This window comes from Carcharodon carcharias, chromosome 10 (assembly GCF_017639515.1).
Source record: "Carcharodon carcharias isolate sCarCar2 chromosome 10, sCarCar2.pri, whole genome shotgun sequence".
Classification (NCBI taxonomy): Eukaryota; Metazoa; Chordata; class Chondrichthyes; order Lamniformes; family Lamnidae; genus Carcharodon; species Carcharodon carcharias.
In genome coordinates this window covers 69,988,642-70,009,041 of record NC_054476.1, presented here as the reverse complement: position 1 = coordinate 70,009,041, position 20,400 = coordinate 69,988,642, and the positions used below count along the sequence as shown (strand labels likewise).

General features: G+C 55.5%; 1 protein-coding gene across 2 annotated transcripts in view; it reads left to right on the top strand.

Annotated features, from left to right (window-relative positions):
* The first annotated feature begins 13,565 nt into the window (after positions 1-13,565).
* Positions 13,566-20,400, top strand: part of mrpl23 (mitochondrial ribosomal protein L23) — a 37,010-nt gene continuing 30,175 nt past the window's right edge. The window contains exon 1 of one of the 2 annotated variants that reach the window (XM_041196595.1): positions 13,566-13,677. In XM_041196595.1, the coding sequence (XP_041052529.1) occupies positions 13,661-13,677 (17 nt within the window). In that variant the 5' untranslated portion in view covers positions 13,566-13,660. The other variant, XM_041196596.1, reaches the window with a different exon arrangement.

Sequence of the window (20,400 nt, the reverse complement as noted above, 5' to 3'; positions counted from 1 at the left end):
TCAAGTCCAAATACAGAGATTTGAAGCATTTAGTCCAGGCTGACACTCCAGAGTCTGCTCTCTCAGGTCATTGTAAAAGACCTGATAGCACTATTTTGAGGAAGAGTAGGTTAGTTCTCCCTCATGCCTTTGCTAATATTTAACCCTCAGCTAAAACTAAATGTTCTTCTGCTGGATGGCCTGCTGTTTGATTATTATTGTGTATGTTCTATTGCGTTGGAAATCTTGGAAATCTGCAAATTGTGAATTCATGAGCTGGCTTAAGAAACTGAAAAAAGGGGGAAAAAACTTGCACTTGTACATGCTTTTCACAATCACTTTAAGTGCTTTACAGTCAATGAAGTACTTTTGAAGTGTAGTCACTGTTGTAATGTAGGAAACGCAGAGTCAAACTCCCACAAACAGCATTGTGACAATCACCAAATAATCTGTTTTTGTGATGATGATTGAGGGATAAACATTGGGCAGGACACCAGGGATAACCCCCTGCTCTTCTTTGAAATAGTACCATGGGATCATATACATCCACCTGAGCATACATCTGATCATCTTATCTGAAAGACAGCACCTCCAATAGCACAACACTCAGGGGCAAGAATGCTACCAATTGATCCACAACTCATGAAACAGTAATACTTAAGCAATCCTTCATTATCACACAAACAGTATATTCTACCATTATTTAATTTAACAGGGTGCCCTTACGGACACCTAACTGTGAAAGCTCTTGATTAGATGAAGTACTGTATTCTACAATCTCTGACCATGCTCTGTAACAAAGTGCTTCATTCAAAGTGACTCCTTCAGTTTGTATCTTTGGAGTAAGTTCCCATCAGAAGTCCTTTGAGTAGCATGGATTAAAATGACATAAACTCCCATTGGAAGTCATTTGAATAGCATGGATTAAATTGACATATCATTTTGCCTGAATTAAGCAGCATCTGGGACTGAATGCTGTAGGAATGGAGCAAGCAAAATTAGAGGACAACCTTGTCCCTCTGGATTAATAACTGGTCAATACTCATTTTAGAATATAGTTCTTATTTTCTGACCCAAGATTGCCAAAGCTGAGCAGCTGCTGAGCCTGTAGAAGTAAGCAAAAATAGTTTTGCATCCATTAAATATGGAATGCTGATACTTAGGAACAGGATTAGATCTAAGAATATGAAATCTGTCTGTTCAGGTTTGACTCATTGACACCACAACCATGTTTTGGCGTAACATGGACTGTTCCAAATGCATCTGGATATGCACGGATGTATATTAAATGCAGATTAAAAAATATAAATAAGGATTCTTCCCTTGTAAGGCAATTTTTGTCAAATTGGTCTGCCACAGTGCCTGACTTGCCACACGATAAACTCACTCACCAACATGTAGAGCTAACAGGCAGCAAGGGTCCTTCAGCAGTGCTATTTAGAAGGCTCATCAATTATATACAGGTTAGATGCTGGTTAATCCTTTTAGGCTGCTGGTTAACTACTGGGTAGTTTTTGGATCCAGTTTTCTGATTCATAAAACAATTCTGACTTTTGCTGGTGTTGCTCTGCTTTGGTTGCCTTCAAAACAGTTTTACTGCAGTCATGGAGGGCCTGGTGGGGCCATCTTTGGGTTTGGAGGACAAAAGATAGGAATGAGCAGGAGAATCTATGAGAAGTGGCAGGGCAAAGGCATGCACAGGAGACCACCTCACGCTGGGTCTTCATGAATCATTTTTCCTTCCTTAATGTCTCTGAGGAGCATTGTCTGAGGCACCTTCACTTCACAAGGGAGGTTATCACTGAGCTGTGTCACTTGCTGCAGCTGCAACTTGAGCCTCAAAGCAGGGCATGGCCAGTACAGTCTGTAATTGTCAATGATACTGTGTCCTTAACTTTGATGCTATAAAATCCTTTCCAACTACAGCAGGTGAGATTTGTGGTATCTCAGAATCCACCACTGTAACAGGAGGTCATTGATGCTCTCTACACCTGGAGCAATACTTATATCGCTTCCTCTATGGACAAAGCAAAGCTGGATGGGACAGCAATAGACTCTAGCTGCATTGCAGGCTTCCCCAAGGTGCAATGGAGCATTAACGTCATCTGCATTGGCTTACGTGCTCCCTAGCATCTTTAACAAAAAATGGGAATCCACTCCCTCAACTGTAGATTGTTTGCGATCACAAGCAGTGCCTCGTGCATGCCTATGCCCGCTTCATTAATCATTTGTTTGTACTGTCTTTGTTCCAAACAGGCTGTGATGGTTGTAGGGTGGCTAATGAGTGACAAGAGCTATGCCTTGCAGCCTTAACTGATGTCTTCTTTCAGCAGACTGGGGATAGCTGCAAGGGACTACAGTGAGAGCCATGCTTTTAGCTGAAATGCCATCGAACAGACGGTCAGTGTGCAAGCAATGTTTCCACTGCCTTCACCATTTGACAGGAGCTAGGCCCAACCATCTTCAGCTGCTTCATCAATGACCTTCCTTGCATCATAATGTCAGACGTGGGATGTTGGCTCATGCACAATGTTCAGCACCATTTGCAACTCTTCGATACTGAAGCAGTCCATGTCCAAATGCAGAAAGACCTGGACAATATCTAGGCTTTGGGTGACAAGTGGCAAGAAACATTCATGCCACACAAGTGCCAGGCACTGACCGTCTCCAACAAGAGAGAACCTAACCATTGCCCCTTGATGTTCAATGCATTATCATCACTGAATCCCCCACTATCAACATCCTGAGTGTTACCATTGACCAGAAACTGAACTGGACTAGCCATATAAATACTGTGGCTATAAGAGAAGGTCAGAGGCTAGGAATCCTGCGATGAGTAACTCACCTCCTGACTCCCCAAAGCCTGTCCACAATCTACAAGGCACAAGTCAGGAGTGTGATGGAATGCTCCCAACTTGCCTGGATGAGTGCAGCTCCTACAACACTGAAAAATCTGGACACCGTCCAGGACAAAGCAGTCCGTTTGATTGGCATGACATCCACAAACATTCAATCCCTCCACCACTGACGCACAGTAGCAGCAGTGTGTACCATCTACGGAATGCACTGTAGAAATTCACCAAGGCTCCTTAGACAGAACCAAGATGGATGGGAACACCACCACCTGGAAGTTCCCACTTACCATCTTGACTTGGAAATATATCACTGTTCCTTCACTGCTGCTGGGTCAAAATCCTGGAACTCCCTTCCTAACAGCACTGTGGGTGTACCTACACCACATGGACTGCAGCGGTTCAAGAAATCAGCTCACCACCACCTTCTCAAGGGCAACTAGGGATGGTCATAAATGCTGGCCCAGCAAGTGAAGCCCACACCCCCTGAATGAATAAAAAAAGGAGCTTTGCAATACAACCCTAAGCAAGTAACTTGATTTGTGAACATCTGCTGTACGCTCTGCAACTTTTCCATCAAGAAGAACCAGTTCTTAACATTACTTGGGCATTAAGAGATGCAGCAGATGGAGAAGCAAGTGAAGGAATAGAAGCAGGAGCATGAATGAAATGAAGAGAAGAAGCAACAAAACCAACCCCTGCTGCCAGAGATCTTAGAACAACTGAGAATGCTTCCCATGAACCAACCATTCCAACTCCAGTACACTAAGAGTCCACAATCCTTATCTTCACCGTCCACATACCAGCATTCAAATACATTTTTTCAGTAAAACTTCACCAATCTCACTCTTAATTCACAAGAAATATAAATGCTAACACCAAGGCCTTGTTAAGGCACCTCATCTGATGCCTTAACAAGAAAGTTTGTCTCTTCCTTTCAGGTGCTAAGGAACACAAGCTCCAACAACTCATCGACACCAACGTCTATCCAGGACCCTCCACCCCTTCCCGTCCCTCTGTCCCCATCCTGAATTCTAATCCCAGCCCTTGCTGTGTATTCACCACACCCTCTGACCTTCCCCTCTCTGATACTGAACATTCAGTACTCAGCAAAAGTCGCAGTTTCATACCCTTACACCCTCACCTCAATGAACTCCGGGCTCGGCAAGATGCTGAACTCTTCTTCTGCCGCCTTCGTCTCTGTGCTCACTTCTTTGAGCAGGAGTCCTCCCTCCATTCAATGGATCCTTTCTCCTGCCTCCAGTATTCTCCCTCCACCTGGACCAGTTCTTGATCTTTTCATTGAGAACTGTTGGTGTGACATCAGCCGTCTCAATTTCTCTGCTCCTCTCACCCACTCTAACCTGTCTCCTTCTGAATTTGCTGCACTCTGTTCTCTCAGGTCCAACCCTGACTTGTTATCAAACTTGCCGCCAAGGGTGGTGCTGTTGTTGTCTCACATACTGACATCTACCTCGCAGAGGCTGAGCGCCAACTGTCAGACATTTCCTCCTACCTCTCCCTGGACCATGATCCCACCACTGAACATCAAGCCATTGTTTCCATGACTGTTACTGACCTCATCTCCTCTGGAGATCTTCCCTCCACAGCTTCCAACCTCATAGTCTCCCAACCCCGGACAGCCCGCTTCTACCTCCTCCCCAAAATCCACAAACAGGACTATCCTGGTAGACTGATCATGTCAACCTGTTCCTGCCCCATGAAAATCATTTCTTCCTATCTTGCCTCCATTCTCTCTCCCTGTGTCCAGTCTCTTGCCACCTACATCCATGATTCCTCTGATGCCCTATGTCATATCAACAATTTCCAGTTCCCTGGCCCAAACCACCTCAACTTCACCATGGACGTCCAGTCCCTTTACGCCTACACCCCCCCTGCCAGGATGGTCTGAGGGCTCTCCGCTTCTTCCTTGAACAGAGGCTCGAACAATCCCCATCCACCACCACTGTCCTCCATGTGGCAGAACTTGTTCTCTCACTGAACAATTCCTCCTTAATCTTGTCTCACTTCCTCCAAATAAAAGGTGTGGCTGTGGGTGCCTTATTGGGCCCCAGTTATGCCTGTCTCTTTATGGGGTATGTGGAATATTCCTTGCTCCAGTCCTGCTCAGGCCTCCTCCCACAAATCTTTTTCCGATACATCGATGACTATTTTGGTGCTCTCATCTGGACCTGGAAAAATTTATCAATTTTGCTTCCAATTTCCACCCCTCCATTACTTTCACATGGTCCATCTCCAACACTTACCTTCCCTTCCTTGACCTCTCTGTATCAATTCCTGGTGATAGTCAGTCCACCAATATTCATTACAATCGACTCCCACAGCTACCTCGACTACAATTCCTCAAGCTCTGCTTCCTGTAAGGACTCTATCCCATTCTCTCAGTTCCTTCGCCTCCATCGTATCTGTTCTGATGATGCCACTTTCCAAAATGGCGCTTCTGAGATGTCTTCCTTCTTCCTTAACCAAGGTTTCCCACACACTGTGATTGACAGGGCCCTCCACTATGTCCAATTCATCTCCCATGCCTTTGCCTTCACACCTTCCTCCCCCTCCCAGAATCATGATAAGATCCCCCTTGTCCTCACTTTTCACCCCACCAGCCTTCACATTCAAAGAATCATCCTCCGCCATTTGCGCCAACTCCAGCATGATGTCACCACCAAACACATCTTCTCTTCACCGCCCCCATGGGCATTCTATAGGGTCCATTCCCTCTGGGACACCCTGGTCCATTCCTCCATCACCCCCAATATCTCATCCCCCTCCCATGGCACCTTCCCATGCAATCGCAGAAGGTGCAACACCTGCTCTTTTATCTCCTCCCTCCTCACCATCCAAGGGCCCAATGCTCCTTTCAAGTGAAGCCTCTTCTTCAGTTTGATTTACTGCATTCACTGCTCCAAATGCCGTCTCCTCTACATTGGAGAGACCAAATGCAGGCTGGGTGACCACTTTGCGGAACACCTTAGGTTTGTCCGCAAGCATGACCCAGACCTTCCTGTCGCTTGCCATTTCAACACATCACCCTGCTCTCATGCCCACATGTCCATCCTTGACCTGCTGCAATGTTCTAGTGAAGCCCAATGCAAATTGGAGGAACAGCACCTCATCTTCCGTTTGGGCACTTTACAGCCTTCTGGACTTAACACTGAGTTCAACAATTTCAGACCATGAACTCTGTCCTCCATCCTCACCCCTTTTTATCCCCTTTTTTCAATATTCATTTTTATTTTTAAATTTTTATCCACTTATTTTTATTTTATTTTCATTTTTATTTATTGTTTTATCCCCACCTTTTATCCTATTTTCGCTTTTTTTTCCACCACCATTCCCTCTCCCCGCCCCACCCCCATAAGGGCCATCTGTCACTTGTTCTTTCCAGAGTGCTTATCCTTGTCCTGCTATTATCACATTCTGCTTTCTTACCTTAATGCCACCATCAGTACCTCCTTTAGCCGGTACCACTACCATTAACACCCCTTCGTCCTATTGTTCCTGACATCTTTGTCAATCTCACCTTTGCCTCCACATACTGCTGGTCTTCTATCCAGCTTCACCTGCTCCAGCCCCTTAAACAGTATAAATTTCATCACATTTTTACTTCTCTTTAGCTTTGAAGAAGTCATACAGACTCGAAATGTTAACTCTGTTTTTCTCTCCACAGATGCTGTTAGACCTGCTGAGTTTTTCCAGCATTTTCTGTTTTTATTTCAGATTTCCATCATCGGCAATACTTTGCTTTTAAAAAAAATGATCAAACGACTCAGTGACATCTGTATCTAATACTTAACAGAAATAATTGTGAATCGCCCCTGTGCAATATCTTACAGCCTAACTCTCTGCTTGTTTACCTATCCTAGTACTCTATGAAGTGTTTCCCCAATGGCTTCAGATTGGGAGAACAAAAGCTGCTGAGATTCCATTGAATATACTTGGACCAATTCTGGACTTTGATGGCCTGGATGCAGACTGCCGCATCCATGTGTGGGCTGGGAAGTCTAGCCCAGTTGACTGTGTGGCACAAACAAGAGTACCGGCAGAATAGGTTACAGGTGAGCAGGCTTCTGGTCATGATGAAGAAGGACAGCAACTACCTGTGAAATGGAGCCAAGGCCACTCTCCTAGGACTGCACCTCATCATGCCTAGGGCTCCATGCAAGAACAGAGTACATGAATGATGTGACACTCTGTAAGCTCTTGTCAACCCTGAATCCAGAGCTAAGGTGACAGCTGTCTAAGCTTCCATAGCAACCAAATGAGTTGCCATGGAAACTATCAGAGATGTCAACAGAAACCCATCATGGTAGGTGCCACTGTTGTGTTCATGGAGCAGGTCACTTGGTCCAGGTTGGATAGAATGACATTCCTACTCTACATGAATCCCGAACACAAGTTGATACTGGACTGTTCCATGCTCTGAACCAAGCTCACTGACAGATTGCCCAATGTACCTAACATCTGCTAGTGTACGTCTGCCAGCCTTCCTCGGTAGCCTGGGCCCACAAAGTGAGCATCAGAGTCTGCTACAGCAGACCTAGTATGTGATCTTGCCCATGGATGAACTGGCATCTTGTGGCATTCTTTCTAGCTCCTGCTGACTTGTAGCTGGTGATTCACCATGTGACGATCTATCCTTTGTTTTAGGCTCTAGTGTATGTGTGGTGCCAGTCTGAGTTGATGCTTGCTGGGTCAGATCAAGTGTTGTCACTCTCCATGGTCATGACTGGATGCTGCATTGTCCTACATTACAACAGTGACTACATTTCAAAAATACTTCATTGGTTGTAAAGCACTTTGGGCATTCTGAGATGATGAAAGGTGCTATCCGAATTTAAGTTCTTTCTTGACCATCACAATGTGTAGTCCCCAGATGGCCCTTCACTCTCTATGTATCATCTTGTAAAAGCACAAATAAGCGCAACTTGTAGTTATATAGCGCCTTTAATATAATAAAATGTTTCAAGGCGTTACACAGGAGTGTTATCAAGCAAAGTCTGATACTGAGCAACAGAAGGCGATATTAGAGAAGATAGACAAAAGCTTAGTCAAAGAGATAGGTATTAAGGAACGTCTTAATAGCGGAAAGAGAAGTAGCTAGGCAGAGAGATTTAGGAAGCGATAGTGAAATGATTAAAAATGGGGATGCTCAAGAGGCTAGGATTAGAGGGCTGCAAACATTCAGTGGGTTGTTGGGCTGGGGGAGATGGAGGAGATGACAGAGATAGGGAGGGGCAAGACTATGGAGATATTTGAGGACAAGGATGAGAATTTTAAAATTGAGGTGTTGCTTAACAAGGAGCCAATGTAGGTCAGCAAGCACAAGGGTGATAGATGAACAGAATTTGGTGCGAATTAGGATATAGACAATAGAGGTTTGAATGACCTCAAGTTTCTGTGGCAGCCTTCTGTCTCATCAGATGATGGTTTATACTGTGGCCATCCACTCTGTGTTAAGCATTGCTAAGTTTGGCTCAGGGGCCCCACTCTGGCATGGCAGTCTCTGCTGTATTTGCTGCAGAGGAAGACAGTGGGCTGTGAAGGTGCATGATTCACTGGCCTTTGTTTTCTCTGGGACTGCTTCTCAGCCAGCTGAGCTTTTGCTTTCTGCTCGCCTCTTCCAATGCCCCTCCAGTCAGCCTCCAGAGTACACGGCTGTCAGCAACTGTCATCTGGTTGTCAGTGTCAATATCTGTCACCTTCAAATCTCGCTTTGCAGCTGACCTTGTAGTGGAGGTTTGAATGCCCTGGACGTCGCCAATTCACCATACAGAAGGCCTTTAGGCTTACAGCTGTCTTCTATTTGTTGAACATGGCAGAGCCAGTGCAGGTGTCATTAGCTTGGCAATGAGTATTTACTTATGGAATTAGCACGCTCCATATCTCTGAGTTGGTGAACTTGTCCTGCCAAGAAATGCCAAGGTTATGTTTGAGACAGCGAAGGGGGAAACTATTCAGCTTTTTCTCCTGTTTAGCATATACTGTTCAGGACTCACCACTGCTGAGGTGTGCACTGCGGACACAGGCCTGATAGACTCGCAATTCAGTGTTCTCAATCAGCTTGCTGTTGTTTTAAAACAAAAACAGAATTACCTGGAAAAACTCAGCAGGTCTGGCAGCATCGGCGGAGAAGAACAAAGTTGACGTTTCGAGTCATCATGACCCTTCAACAGAACCAAGTAAAAATGTTCTACACTTTCTTACTCAGCTTGGACATAACAGCTGCAGCTTTTGCGATGCCTGTGCGTTGATTTCAGCATCAAGATTGCTGGTGATTTGTGGAATCTAGATATGTGAAGCTATCAGCAATCCCCAGCATCACATTGTCAATGCTGAAAGATGGTGGTATGGCAACATCCTGGATCATGACATTTGTCCTCCTGATGCTGATGGTCAAATCAAACTCTTTACATGCATGAGAGAGTTTGTCCATTTGCCACTAAAAGTGTTCCTTAGTACGGAATGCTACTGCGGCATCGTCAGCATAAAGCAACTCCCTGATGAGGACTTAGTGTACCTTTGTCTTGGATCTCAGACAAGCAGGTCTGAACAGCTTTCTGTCAGTTCTGGTAGATGACATGAAGGCATGCGACAGCAGCAAAGAGAAATTTATACCACAGAGAGTTGATGCCAGAACACAACCCTGTTTGACCCCACTGCAGATTTCCAAGGGTTCTGATGGTTCCCTGTCATAGCTTCTGTTATCCAACATGTTGTCATGGAAAGAGGAGATCACATTGAGCAGCTTCAATGGGCAACCCCCAGTTTTTACCAGCATGTTAAGTAGACCGCCTTTGCTCACAGGGTCGAATGCCTTGCTGAGATTGATGAAGGCAATACACAATGATCTCTTTTGTTCATGGCATTTCTCTTGCAGCTGCCGGACTGAGAAGGTCATGTCAATTGTAAATCTTCCAGTCCTGAAACTACACTGGGATTCAGGAAAGATGCGTTCAGCCAGGATCAGCATTCTGAAAGGGGCAACATGGGCAAATACTTTCCCCATGATGACCAGCCGGGAGATGCCTCGATAGTTGTTGCAATCACTATGGCCACCCTTGTTCTTGTACAGAGTCACAATCTTTGCATCATAGAAATCCTGGAAGTTTGTAAAGGTGTTGCAGTAGTGCCAGTTTCCCTTGCTTGGTGAGTTCGGACAGTATAGCATTATCATCTGGAGATTGTCCTTTGTGTTGTATAATTTTTTAAGTTGAATATAAGGTTTTAGTTTCATTTAGGTTGCTTGTGAGCCATGGTGCCTAGGAGTCTGGATAGACTCCTGAGAAAAAGGAGTTTGTTTGTATATATACATTTTAATGAGTTTTACAACCCCTGAAGTTAAAGAGATGGGTTAAAAGGGGTTAAAAGTTTAGTAATTCAGCGGAAAAAAACATGAAGTAGAAAAATATTTTACTGTTGTCTAGCGACAGTGGTCTAGGGACATAGACACAGAAAAAGACAGGAGTTCAGAGTGGTGGAGTTCAGTGTATGTCACAGAGAGAAGACAGGGATTTTAAGCTCTCTGATAAGAAAAACTACATGACCGTGGTTAACTAAATAATCAGTTATAATACTCAGTAAATTGATCAGTTTAGCAGAGGTGCTACTGGAGGACTGATTTTAGGGACCTTATTTTGTCTGCTCTGTAGTTGAGGAAACAGTGAGTTTAGAGTGTGGTTTTTGGATGTCTCAGGAAGAGATATGAGTTGGGTGAAGAAGCATCTAGTGAATGCTCAGTAACTGACTGTAAGGAAATTGTTTGCAACTGGGCCTGTCCCAAGTGAGAAGCTTTTGTGTCAAGCTAATGGTAACTTTTCATTGGTTTATGTGTCTCTGAAGATATTGCTGGCGTAAAGGAATAGTGTGAATTTGAAGCGTCTTCTTGTGTTTGTATTGAGATCTTTCCAATCTCTTTGTCTGGTGTAATGTAGTTCATTTTTCTTGTTTCATAAAAATTTTATGCTTTGTGTTAAAAGTTCATCAGCAGACTCCAGTGAATTTGTTCAGTAACAGAAACAGAAAATGGGAATAAATGAATCTTTTTCTGGGTGGCAAGCAGTGACTAGTGGTGTACTGCAGGAATCAGTGCTTGGGATCCAGCTATTCATGATATATATAAGTGACTTGGATGAGGGAACTAAATGCAAGATTGCTGACGAGACAAAACTGGGCGGGGTTGTGATTTGTAAGGCGGCTTCGAGGCGATTCAGACAAGTTGTGTGTGTGGGCAAATACATGGCAGATGCAGTATAACGTGGATAAATGTGAAGTTATATGCTTTGGTGTGAAAAACAGAAAGGCAAAGTATTATTTAAATGGTGATATATTGGGAAATGTGGGTGTACAAAGGGATCTGGGTGTCCTTGTACACCAGTCAATGAAAGTAAATAGGCAGGTGCAGCAAGCAATTAGGAAGGCAAATGGTATGTTGGCCTTCATTGCAAGAGAATTCGAGTTCAGAAGTAGGGATGTCTTACTGCAGTTATACAGGGCCTTGGTGAGACCACGCCTGGAGTATTGCATGCAGTTTCGGTCTCCCTACCTAATAAAGGATATACTTGCCATAGAAGGAGTGCAGCGAAGGTTCACTAGGCTGATACCGGGGATGGCAGGAGAGATTGGTTCACTGGAGTTTAGAAGAATGAGAAGGGATCTGATTGAAATGTATAAAATTCTAACAGGGCAAGACAGACTGGATGCAGGGAGGATGTTGGGGAATCTAGAACCAGGGGCCACAGTCTCAGGATATGGGGCAGGCCATTTAGGACTGAGATGAGGAAAGCTTTCTTCACTCAGAGGGTGGTCAACCTGTGGATTCTCTACCACAGATGACTGTGGAGGCCGGGTCACCGAGTATATCAAGAAAGAAATTGATAAATTTTTGGATATTAGGGGCATCAAGGGGTATGGAGAGAAAGCGGGCATATAGCATTGAGATAGAGGATCAGCCATGATCATATCGAATGGCATTGCAGGCTCAAAGGGCCTAATCCTCGAATGGCCTAATCCTGCTCCTAGTTTCTGTGTTTCTATGTTTCCTCCACAGTTTCTAAAATAATGTCAGGCTCTATCAAGCCAGGTTTCACTCTGGGATCTGACTTGTTCAGTATTAACGTCAGCTGGGATCATAACACAAGCAAGTCAATTGCTTTGCTAAGATCCTCCAGTGTCAGTTTGATATCTAGCTCTGCCCAGACAAGCAGGCTTTCCATGGTGTCTAGAGTTTCTTCGGTGACAGCATTCTCCCTAGAGTACAACTCAAGGTAGTGTTCCACTCATCTCTCCGACTGATTATTAAAGCTGGTGATGACTTCCCCTGCCTTTAATTTCAACTGAGCTGTTTTATTTGCTGATGGACCTGTTGTCTTTCTGATCCCTTCAAACATGCCTCTGACATTTCCTGTGTTGAAGGACATCTGGATATTCTGGCAAGTATTAATCAGTGATCTTGGTGCACTGCCTAGCATCCTGTTGGACTTTACTTTGAGTAGCTCTTAGTGCATTCCGAGTTTTCTCACTCAGGTCTCTCTTTATTAATGAGAGCGGACCTTTTAGCTTATATGACAAGCTCCATCACAGTGATGTTAACCTTGAACGAGTCAATATTTTTCTGTTTTTACTTCCTATATATTGAGATGCAGTATTATAGGTTATGTCTTGAAGTATGTTCCATTTTCCCTCTGCACTCCGTGTGGGAATGCCAGATAGCACCATTTTTATTGAGACAGGGAACTGTTGATTTTTATCCGGGTAGGCATTATGCCTGACATTGATACAAGGATGGCACATCTACTTTGAATGAAAGGCTTCGAAGGTTGGATCCTCACCTGAGTGCACACCTGTCTATTGCAGTCAGCGATGTGGTAGCTGCCTATATTGAGAATGCTGTTCAGAAAGTTATGTCTGATAATGATCAGGTCCAGCCGGGGCAGATTGCTTGATCTTGGATGTCTCCAGGAAACCATGTTCTGAAAGAAGCTGTTAGTTACACAAAGCTCATGGTAGCAGCAAAACTCAAATAATCTCTGTCCTTTCTCACTTATCTTTCCCAGGCCATGAAGTCCGAGGCAGGATGGCTATGCCTCATAATCTGTGCCCACTCTTGCATTAAAATTCCCCCAGCAAGTAAAGATATTCTGACATAGGAGTCCTAGCAGTGTCAAGCTCCTCAACGGACAAATTATTCACCTGTGTAGTGGAGCACAGTGTTGGACCACAGATACTGATTTGGTCCAGTTTGAGTTGAGAGGTGGATGGAAAGAATGTCAATGGGTGCTGAGAGCTTAACAAATAGACATAACCCATCACACCAGGAAAATGAAAGAAATAAAAAGATGCCAAGTTTTGGGTTGGTAAGCTGGAATGTCAGGACCATGCACAGAGGTCTGACCGACGACTTGCAAGACACTGATTGACAGGATAATGTGCTCCAGACCGAATAATGTAGTCAAGCATGTCAAAAGCTGCAGACAGTTCCAGGAAGACTATGAGGGAAAAAGGAAGACATTTGTGACATTTGTTTGGTAATGTAGCAGGGGGAGAAACTTGATGAAGGGATTCAAACAAAACATTTCGGGAAAGATGGGCATGGATTTGGGAGGTGACTACATGTGTAAGGATTTTGAACTGTGCCAAAATGTTACAGTGTTTGTAAACATTGTTGAATCGAAAGAAATAGATTGGTATATCTTTGAAGCTAGAGATGTAATGCTACCTGGTGCCGCCAGGCTCCGCTGCGTAGGACGGGGGCAGCGGCTGAATGAGGACCTCGAAGCTGCAGCCAGAGTGCCGGGTAGAGAGAGGGAGAGATGGCGCGGAGAGTGATGTGAGTGAGGGTCTGAGGACGGGTCAGAGAGGGGTCGGCGTTGGGTTTCCGAGGTCACCACACGGGTTACAGTTCCAAATCCCGGCCGGTCGATATCCCCTACCCGGAGCTCGGGATGCGGAACGGAGCGGCCCTGGATCCCGAGGCCCAAAATTCTGAAGGTGGCGAACAGTCTGTCCTCCCTCCAACCCGGTCCTCCACCACCCCACTCCCCCCCCCCACCCCCACCGTCCACTAACCCCCCCCCCATCCCCCCTCGCCCCCGTCCCCCCTCGCCCCCGTCCCCTCTCTCCCCTCGCCCCCGTCCCTCTCGCCCCCGTCCCCCCTCGCCCCCGTCCCTCTCGCCCCCGTCCCCTCTCGCCCTCACCCCCCGTCCCCTCTCGCCCCCGTCCCTCTCGCCCCCGTCCCCTCTCGCCCCTCACCCCCCCGTCCCCTCTCGCCCCTCACCCCCGTCCCCCCTCGCCCCCGTCCCCTCTCTCCCCTCGCCCCCGTCCCTCTCGCCCCCGTCCCTCTCTCCCCTCGCCCCCGTCCCTCTCGCCCCCGTCCCTCTCGCCCCCGTCCCTCTCGCCCCTCACCCCCGTCCCTCTCGCCCCTCACCCCCGTCCCTCTCGCCCCCGTCCCCTCTCGCCCCTCGCCCCCGTCCCCCCTCGCCCCCGTCCCTCTCGCCCCCGTCCCCTCTCGCCCCTCGCCCCCCGTCCCCTCTCGCCCCTCACCCCCGTCCCCCCTCGCCCCCGTCCCCCCTCGCCCCCGTCCCCCCTCGCCCCCGTCCCTCTCGCCCCCGTCCCCTCTCGCCCCTCGCCCCCCGTCCCCTCTCGCCCCCCGTCCCCTCTCGCCCCCCGTCCCCTCTCGCCCCCGCCTCCGTCCCCTCTCCCCTCTCGCCCCCGTCCACCCTCGCCCCTCACCCTGTCCAATCTCGCCTCCGTCCCCTCTCGCCCCTCGCTCCCGTCCCCTCTCGCCCCTCGCTCCCGAACCCTCTCGCCCCTCGCTCCCGTCCCCTCTCGCCCCTCGCTCCCGTCCCCTCTCGCCCCTCGCTCCCGTCCCCTCTCGCCCCTCGCTCCCGTCCCCTCTCGCCCCCGTCCACCCTCGCCCCTCACCCTGTCCAATCTCGCCTCCGTCCCCTCTCGCCCCTCGCTCCCGTCCCCTCTCGCCCCTCGCTCCCGTCCCCTCTCGCCCCTCGCTCCCGTCCCCTCTCGCCCCTCGCTCCCGTCCCCTCTCGCCCCTCGCTCCCGTCCCCTCTCGCCTCTCGCTCCCGTCCCCTCTCGCCCCTCGCTCCCGTCTCCTCTCGCCCCTGGCCCCGTCCCCTCTCGCCCCTGGCCCCGTCCCCTCTCGCCCCTGGCCCCGTCCCCTCTCGCCCCTGGCCCCGTCCCCTCTCGCCCCTCGCCCCTGCCCCCCCCTCGCCCCCGTCCCCTCTCTCCCCTCGTCCCCTCTCGCCCCTCACCCTGTGCAATCTCGCCTCCGTCCGCTCTCGCCCCTCGCCCCCGACCGCTCTCGCCCCTCGCCCCCGTCCCCGCCCCCCCCGCCCCCGTCCCCCGTTCATCCTCGCCCCCGTCCCCGTTGCCCCTCGCCCCCTTCCCCCCTCGCCCCCGTCCGCTCTCGCCCCTCGCCCCCGTCCGCTCACGCCCCCGTTTGCTCTCGCCCCCGTCCGCTCTCGCCCCTCGCCCCCCGTCCCCTCTCGCCCCCGTCCCCCGTCCCCTCTCGCCCCCGTCCCCCGTCCCCTCTCGCCCCCGTCCCCCGTCCCCTCTCGCCCCCGTCCCCCGTCCCCTCTCGCCCCCGTCCCCCGTCCCCTCTCGCCCCCGTCCCCCGTCCATCCTCGCCCCCGTCCCCCGTCCATCCTCGGCCCCCGTGCCCCGTCCATCCTCGGCCCCCGTGCCCCGTCCATCCTCGGCCCCCGTGCCCCGTCCATCCTCGCCCCCCGTGCCCCGTCCATCCTCGCCCCCGTGCCCCGTCCATCCTCGCCCCGTGCCCCGTCCATCCTCGCCCCCGTGCCCCGTCCATCCTCGCCCCCGTGCCCCGTCCATCCTCGCCCCCGTGCCCCGTCCATCCTCGCCCCCGTGCCCCGTCCATCCTCGCCCCCGTGTACCGTCCATCCTCGCCCCCGTCCCCCCTTGCCCCTCGCCCCCCCTCGCCCCTTGCCCCCGTCCCCTCTCGCCCCTTGCCCCGTCCCCTCTCGCCCCTTGCCCCCGTCCCCTCTCGCCCCTTGCCCCCGTCCCCTCTCGCCCCTTGCCCCCGTCCCCTCTCGCCCCCTTGCCCTGCCCCCTGTCGCCCCCGCCCCATGTCGCCCCCGCCCCCTGCCGGCCCCCGCCCCCTGCCGCCCCCTCTCTCCCCCCGTCCCCTCTCTCCCCCCGTCCCCTCTCTCCCCCCGTCCCCTCTCTCCCCCCGTCCCCTCTCTCCCCCCGTCCCCTCTCTCGCCCCGTCCCCTCTCTCGCCCCGTCCCCTCTCTCGCCCCGTCCCCTCTCTCGCCCCCGTCCCCTCTCTCGCCCCCGTCCCCTCTCTCGCCCCTCACCCTGTCCAATCTCGCCTCCGTCCCCTCTCGCCCCCAACCCCCGTCCCCCCTCGCCCCTCGCCCCTCGCCCCGTCCCCCCTCGCCCCGTCCCCCCTCGCCCCGTCCCCCCTCGCCCCGTCCCCCCTCGCCCCGTCCCCCCTCGCCCCGTCCCCCCTCGCCCCGTCCCCCTCGCACCCTCGCCCGCTTCCCACCTCGCCCCTGTCGCCCCTCGCCCCCGTCCCCTCTTGCCCCTCGCTCCTCGCCCCCGTCCGCTCCTCGCCCCCGTCCGCTCCTCGCCCCCGTCCGCTCCTCGCCCCCGTCCGCTCTCGCCCCCGTCCGCTCTCGCCCCTCGCCCCCGTCCGCTCTCGCCCCTCGCCCTCGCCCCCGTCCGCTCTCGCCCCTCGCCCTCGCCCCCGTCCGCTCTCCCCCCTCGCCCCCGTTCGCTCTCGCCCCTCGCCCCCGTTCGCTCTCGCCCCTCGCCCCCGTCCGCTCTCGCCCCTCGCCCCCGTCCGCTCTCGCCCCTCGCCCCCGTCCCCTCTCGCCCCTCGCCCCCGTCCCCTCTCGCCCCTCGCCCCCGTCCCCTCTCGCCCCCGTCCCCTCTCGCCCCCGTCCATCCTCGCCCCTGTCCATCCTCGCCCCTGTCCATCCTCGCCCCTGTCCCCGTCCCCGTCGCCCCTTGCCCCCGTCCCCCCCGTCCCCCCTCGCCCCTCGCCCCCGTCCCCTCTCTCCCCTGGCCCCTGTCCGCCCTCGCCACCGTCCGCCCTCGCCCCTCGCCCCCGTCCCCTCTCGCCCCCGTCCCCTCTCGCCACCGTCCCCTCTCGCCCCCGTCCCCCCTCGCCCCCGTCCCCTCTCGCCCCTCGCCCCCGTCCCCTCTCGCCCCTCGCCCCCGTCGCCCCTCGCCCCGTCCCCTCTCGCCCCTCACCCCCATCCCCCCTCGCCCCTTGCCCCCATCCCCCCTCGCCCCTTGCCCCGCCCCCTGTTGCCCCTGCCGCCCCCTGTCGCCCCTGTCGCCCCCGCCCCCTGTCGCCCCTGTCGCCCCCGCCCCCTGTCGCCCCTGTTGCCCCCGCCCCCTGTCGCCCCCGCCCCCTGTCGCCCCCGCCCCCTGTCGCCCCCGCCCCCTGTCGCCCCCCGCCCCCTGTCGCCCCCGCCCCCTGTCCCCCCGCCCCCTGTCCCCCCGCCCCCTGTCCCCCCGCCCCCTGTCCCCCCGCCCCCTGTCCCCCCGCCCCCTGTCGCCCCCGCCCCCTGTCGCCCCCGCCCCCTGTCGCCCCCGCCCCCTGTCGCCCCCGCCCCCTGTCGCCCCCGCCCCCTGTCGCCCCCGCCCCCTGTCGCCCCCGCCCCCTGTCGCCCCCGCCCCCTGTCGCCCCCGCCCCCTGTCGCCCCCCGCCCCCTGTCGCCCCCGACCCCCCTCGCCCCTCGCCCCCGACCCCCCTCGCCCCCGACCCCCCTCGCCCCCGTCCCCCCTCGCCCCTCTCCCCCGTCCCCCCCTCGCCCCTCTCCCCTGTCCCCCCTCGCTCCTCTCCCCCGTCCCCCCCTCGCTCCTCTCCCCCGTCCCCCCTCGCCCCTCTCCCCGTCCCCCCTCGCCCCTCTCCCCCGTCCCCCCCTTGCCCCTCTCCCCCGTCCCCCCTCGCCCCTCCCCCCCGTCGCCCCCCCGCCGCCTGCCGCCCCCTGCCGCCCCGCCCCCTGCTGCCCCCCCCGCCCCCGCCCTCCCCGCCCCCCGCCCCCCGCCCCCCCCGTCCCCCGCCTCCCCCCGTCCCCCGCCTCCCCCCGTCCCCCGCCTCCCCCCGTCCCCCGCCTCCCCCCGTCCCCCGCCTCCCCCCGTCCCCCGCCTCCCCCCGTCCCCCGCCTCCCCCCCGTCCCCCGCCTCCCCCCCGTCCCCCGCCTCCCCCCCGTCCCCCGCCTCCCCCCCGTCCCCCGCCTCCCCCCGTCCCCCTCCACGCAGCCCGCCCCTCCGCACCTCCGCCCCCTGCACCTCCCCTCACTTGCCCTCCCCTCCTCTCCCTCTTCCCTCCTCTTCCCTCCCCCCTTGCCCCCTCCCCCCTTGCCCCCTCCCCCCTTGCCCCCTCCCCCCTTGCCCCCTCCCCCCTTGCCCCCTCCCCCCTTGCCCCCCAACCCCTTGCCCCCTCGCCCCGCTCCCACCTTGCCCCCTCCCCTTTTGCCCCACTCCCCCTTGCCCCCTCCCCTTTTGCCCCACTCCCCCCTTTCCCCCTCTTCCCCCCACCCCTCCCCCTCTTCCCCCACACCTCCCCCTCTTCCCCTCTTCCCCCACCCCTCCCCCTCGCCTCTGCCCTCCCCTCTGCCCTCCCTACCCCTCCGTCCTCCGCCCTCCGTCCTCCACCCTCCGTCCTCCGCCCTCCCCCTCTCCTCCGCCCTCCCCGCTCCCCCTCCCCTCCGCCCTCCCCCTCCGCCCTCCCCCTCCCCTCCCCTTCCCCTTCCCCTCCCCTCTGCCCTCCACCTCCCCTCCCCTTCCCCTCCCCTCCGCCCTCCCCCTCCCCTCCCCTCCGCACTCCCCCTCCCCTCCCTTCCGCCCTCCCCCTCCCCTCCGCCCTCCCCCTCCCCTCCGCCCTCCCCCTACCCTCCCCTCCGCCCTCCCCCTACCCTCCCCTCCCCCCTCCCCCTACCCTCCCCTCCGCCCTCCCCTACCCTCCCCTCCGCCCTCCCCTACCCTCCCCTCCGCCCTCCCCCTACCCTCCCCTCCGCCCTCCCCCTACCCTCCCCTCCCCTCCGCCCTCCCCCTCCCCTCCGCCCTCCCCCTCCCCTCCCCCCGCCCTCCCCTCCCCCCCTCCGTCCTCCCCCTCCCCCCTCCGTCCTCCCCCTCCCCCCCTCCGTCCTCCCCCTCCCCCCCTCCGTCCTCCCCCTCCCCCCCTCCGTCCTCCCCCTCCCCCCCTCCGTCCTCCCCCTCCCCCCCTCCGTCCTCCCCCTCCCCCCCTCCGTCCTCCCCCTCCCCCCCTCCGTCCTCCCCCTCCCCCCCTCCGTCCTCCCCCTCCCCCCCTCCGTCCTCCCCCTCCCCCCCTCCGTCCTCCCCCTCCCCCCCTCCGTCCTCCCCCTCCCCCCCTCCGTCCTCCGTCCTCCCCCCTCCGTCCTCCGTCCTCCCCCTCCCCCCTCCGTCCTCCGTCCTCCCCCTCCCCCCTCCGTCCTCCGTCCTCCCCCTCCCCCCCTCCGTCCTCCGTCCTCCCCCTTCCCCCCTCTGTCCTCCCCCTCCGTCCTCCCCCTCCCCCCCTCCGTCCTCCCCCTCCCCCCTCCGTCCTCCCCCTCCCCCCCTCCGTCCTCCCCCTCCCCCCCTCCGTCCTCCCCCTCCCCCCCCTCCGTCCTCCCCCTCCCCCCTCCGTCCTCCCCTCCGTCCTCCCCCCTCCCCCCTCCCCCCTCCGTCCTCCCCTCCGTCCTCCCCTCCGCCCTGCCCTCCCTCTGCCCTCCCCTCTGCCCTCCCCTCTGCCCTCCCCTCTGCCCTCCCCTCTGCCCTCCCCTCTGCCCTCCCCTCTGCCCTCCCCTCCGCCCTCCCCCCACCCTCCCCTCTGCCCTCCCCCCACCCTCCCCTCTGCCCTCCCCCCACCCTCCCCTCTGCCCTCCCCTCCGCCCTCCCCCTCCCCCTCCCCTCCGCCCTCCCCCTCCCCTCCGCCCTCCCCCTCCCCTCCCCGTCTCGCCCTCCCCCTCCCCTCCCCGTCTCGCCCTCCCCCTCCCCTCCCCGTCTCGCCCTCCCCCCCCCCTCCCCGTCTCGCCCTCCTCCTCCTCCCCCCTCCGCCCTCCTCCTCCCCTCCCCTCGGCCCTCCTCCTCCCCTCCCCTCGGCCCTCCTCCTCCCCTCCCCTCGGCCCTCCTCCTCCCCTCCGCCCTCCTCCTCCCCTCCCCTCCGCCCTCCCCCTCCCCCCCTCCCCCTGCCCCTGCCCATCCCCCTCCCCCTTCCACTCCCCTCCCCCTTCCCCTTCCCTTCCCCTCCCCCCCTGAAAAGATCTCTAACCCAATTGAGAATGTGTTAAGGCCTCTTGAGCTTAGTTCACTTCCTGATATCTGATGTCAACATAGATGTGCCATTTGATTCCATACTTTGGATGTAAGGGATGTGTAGCTGGGGAATGAAGCTCCTTATGTCAGAAATGCATTTTTTGTTTATAGCATAAAATTTTATCTTCAAAGTGCACCAGATGGTGTGCATACATATTTGGATGGGCGCATATGTGGTTCTCTATGAACTGGCTGTGACTTTATGAACTGGCTTGTGGAAGCAGACAGTGTGAAGGAATTAGATTAA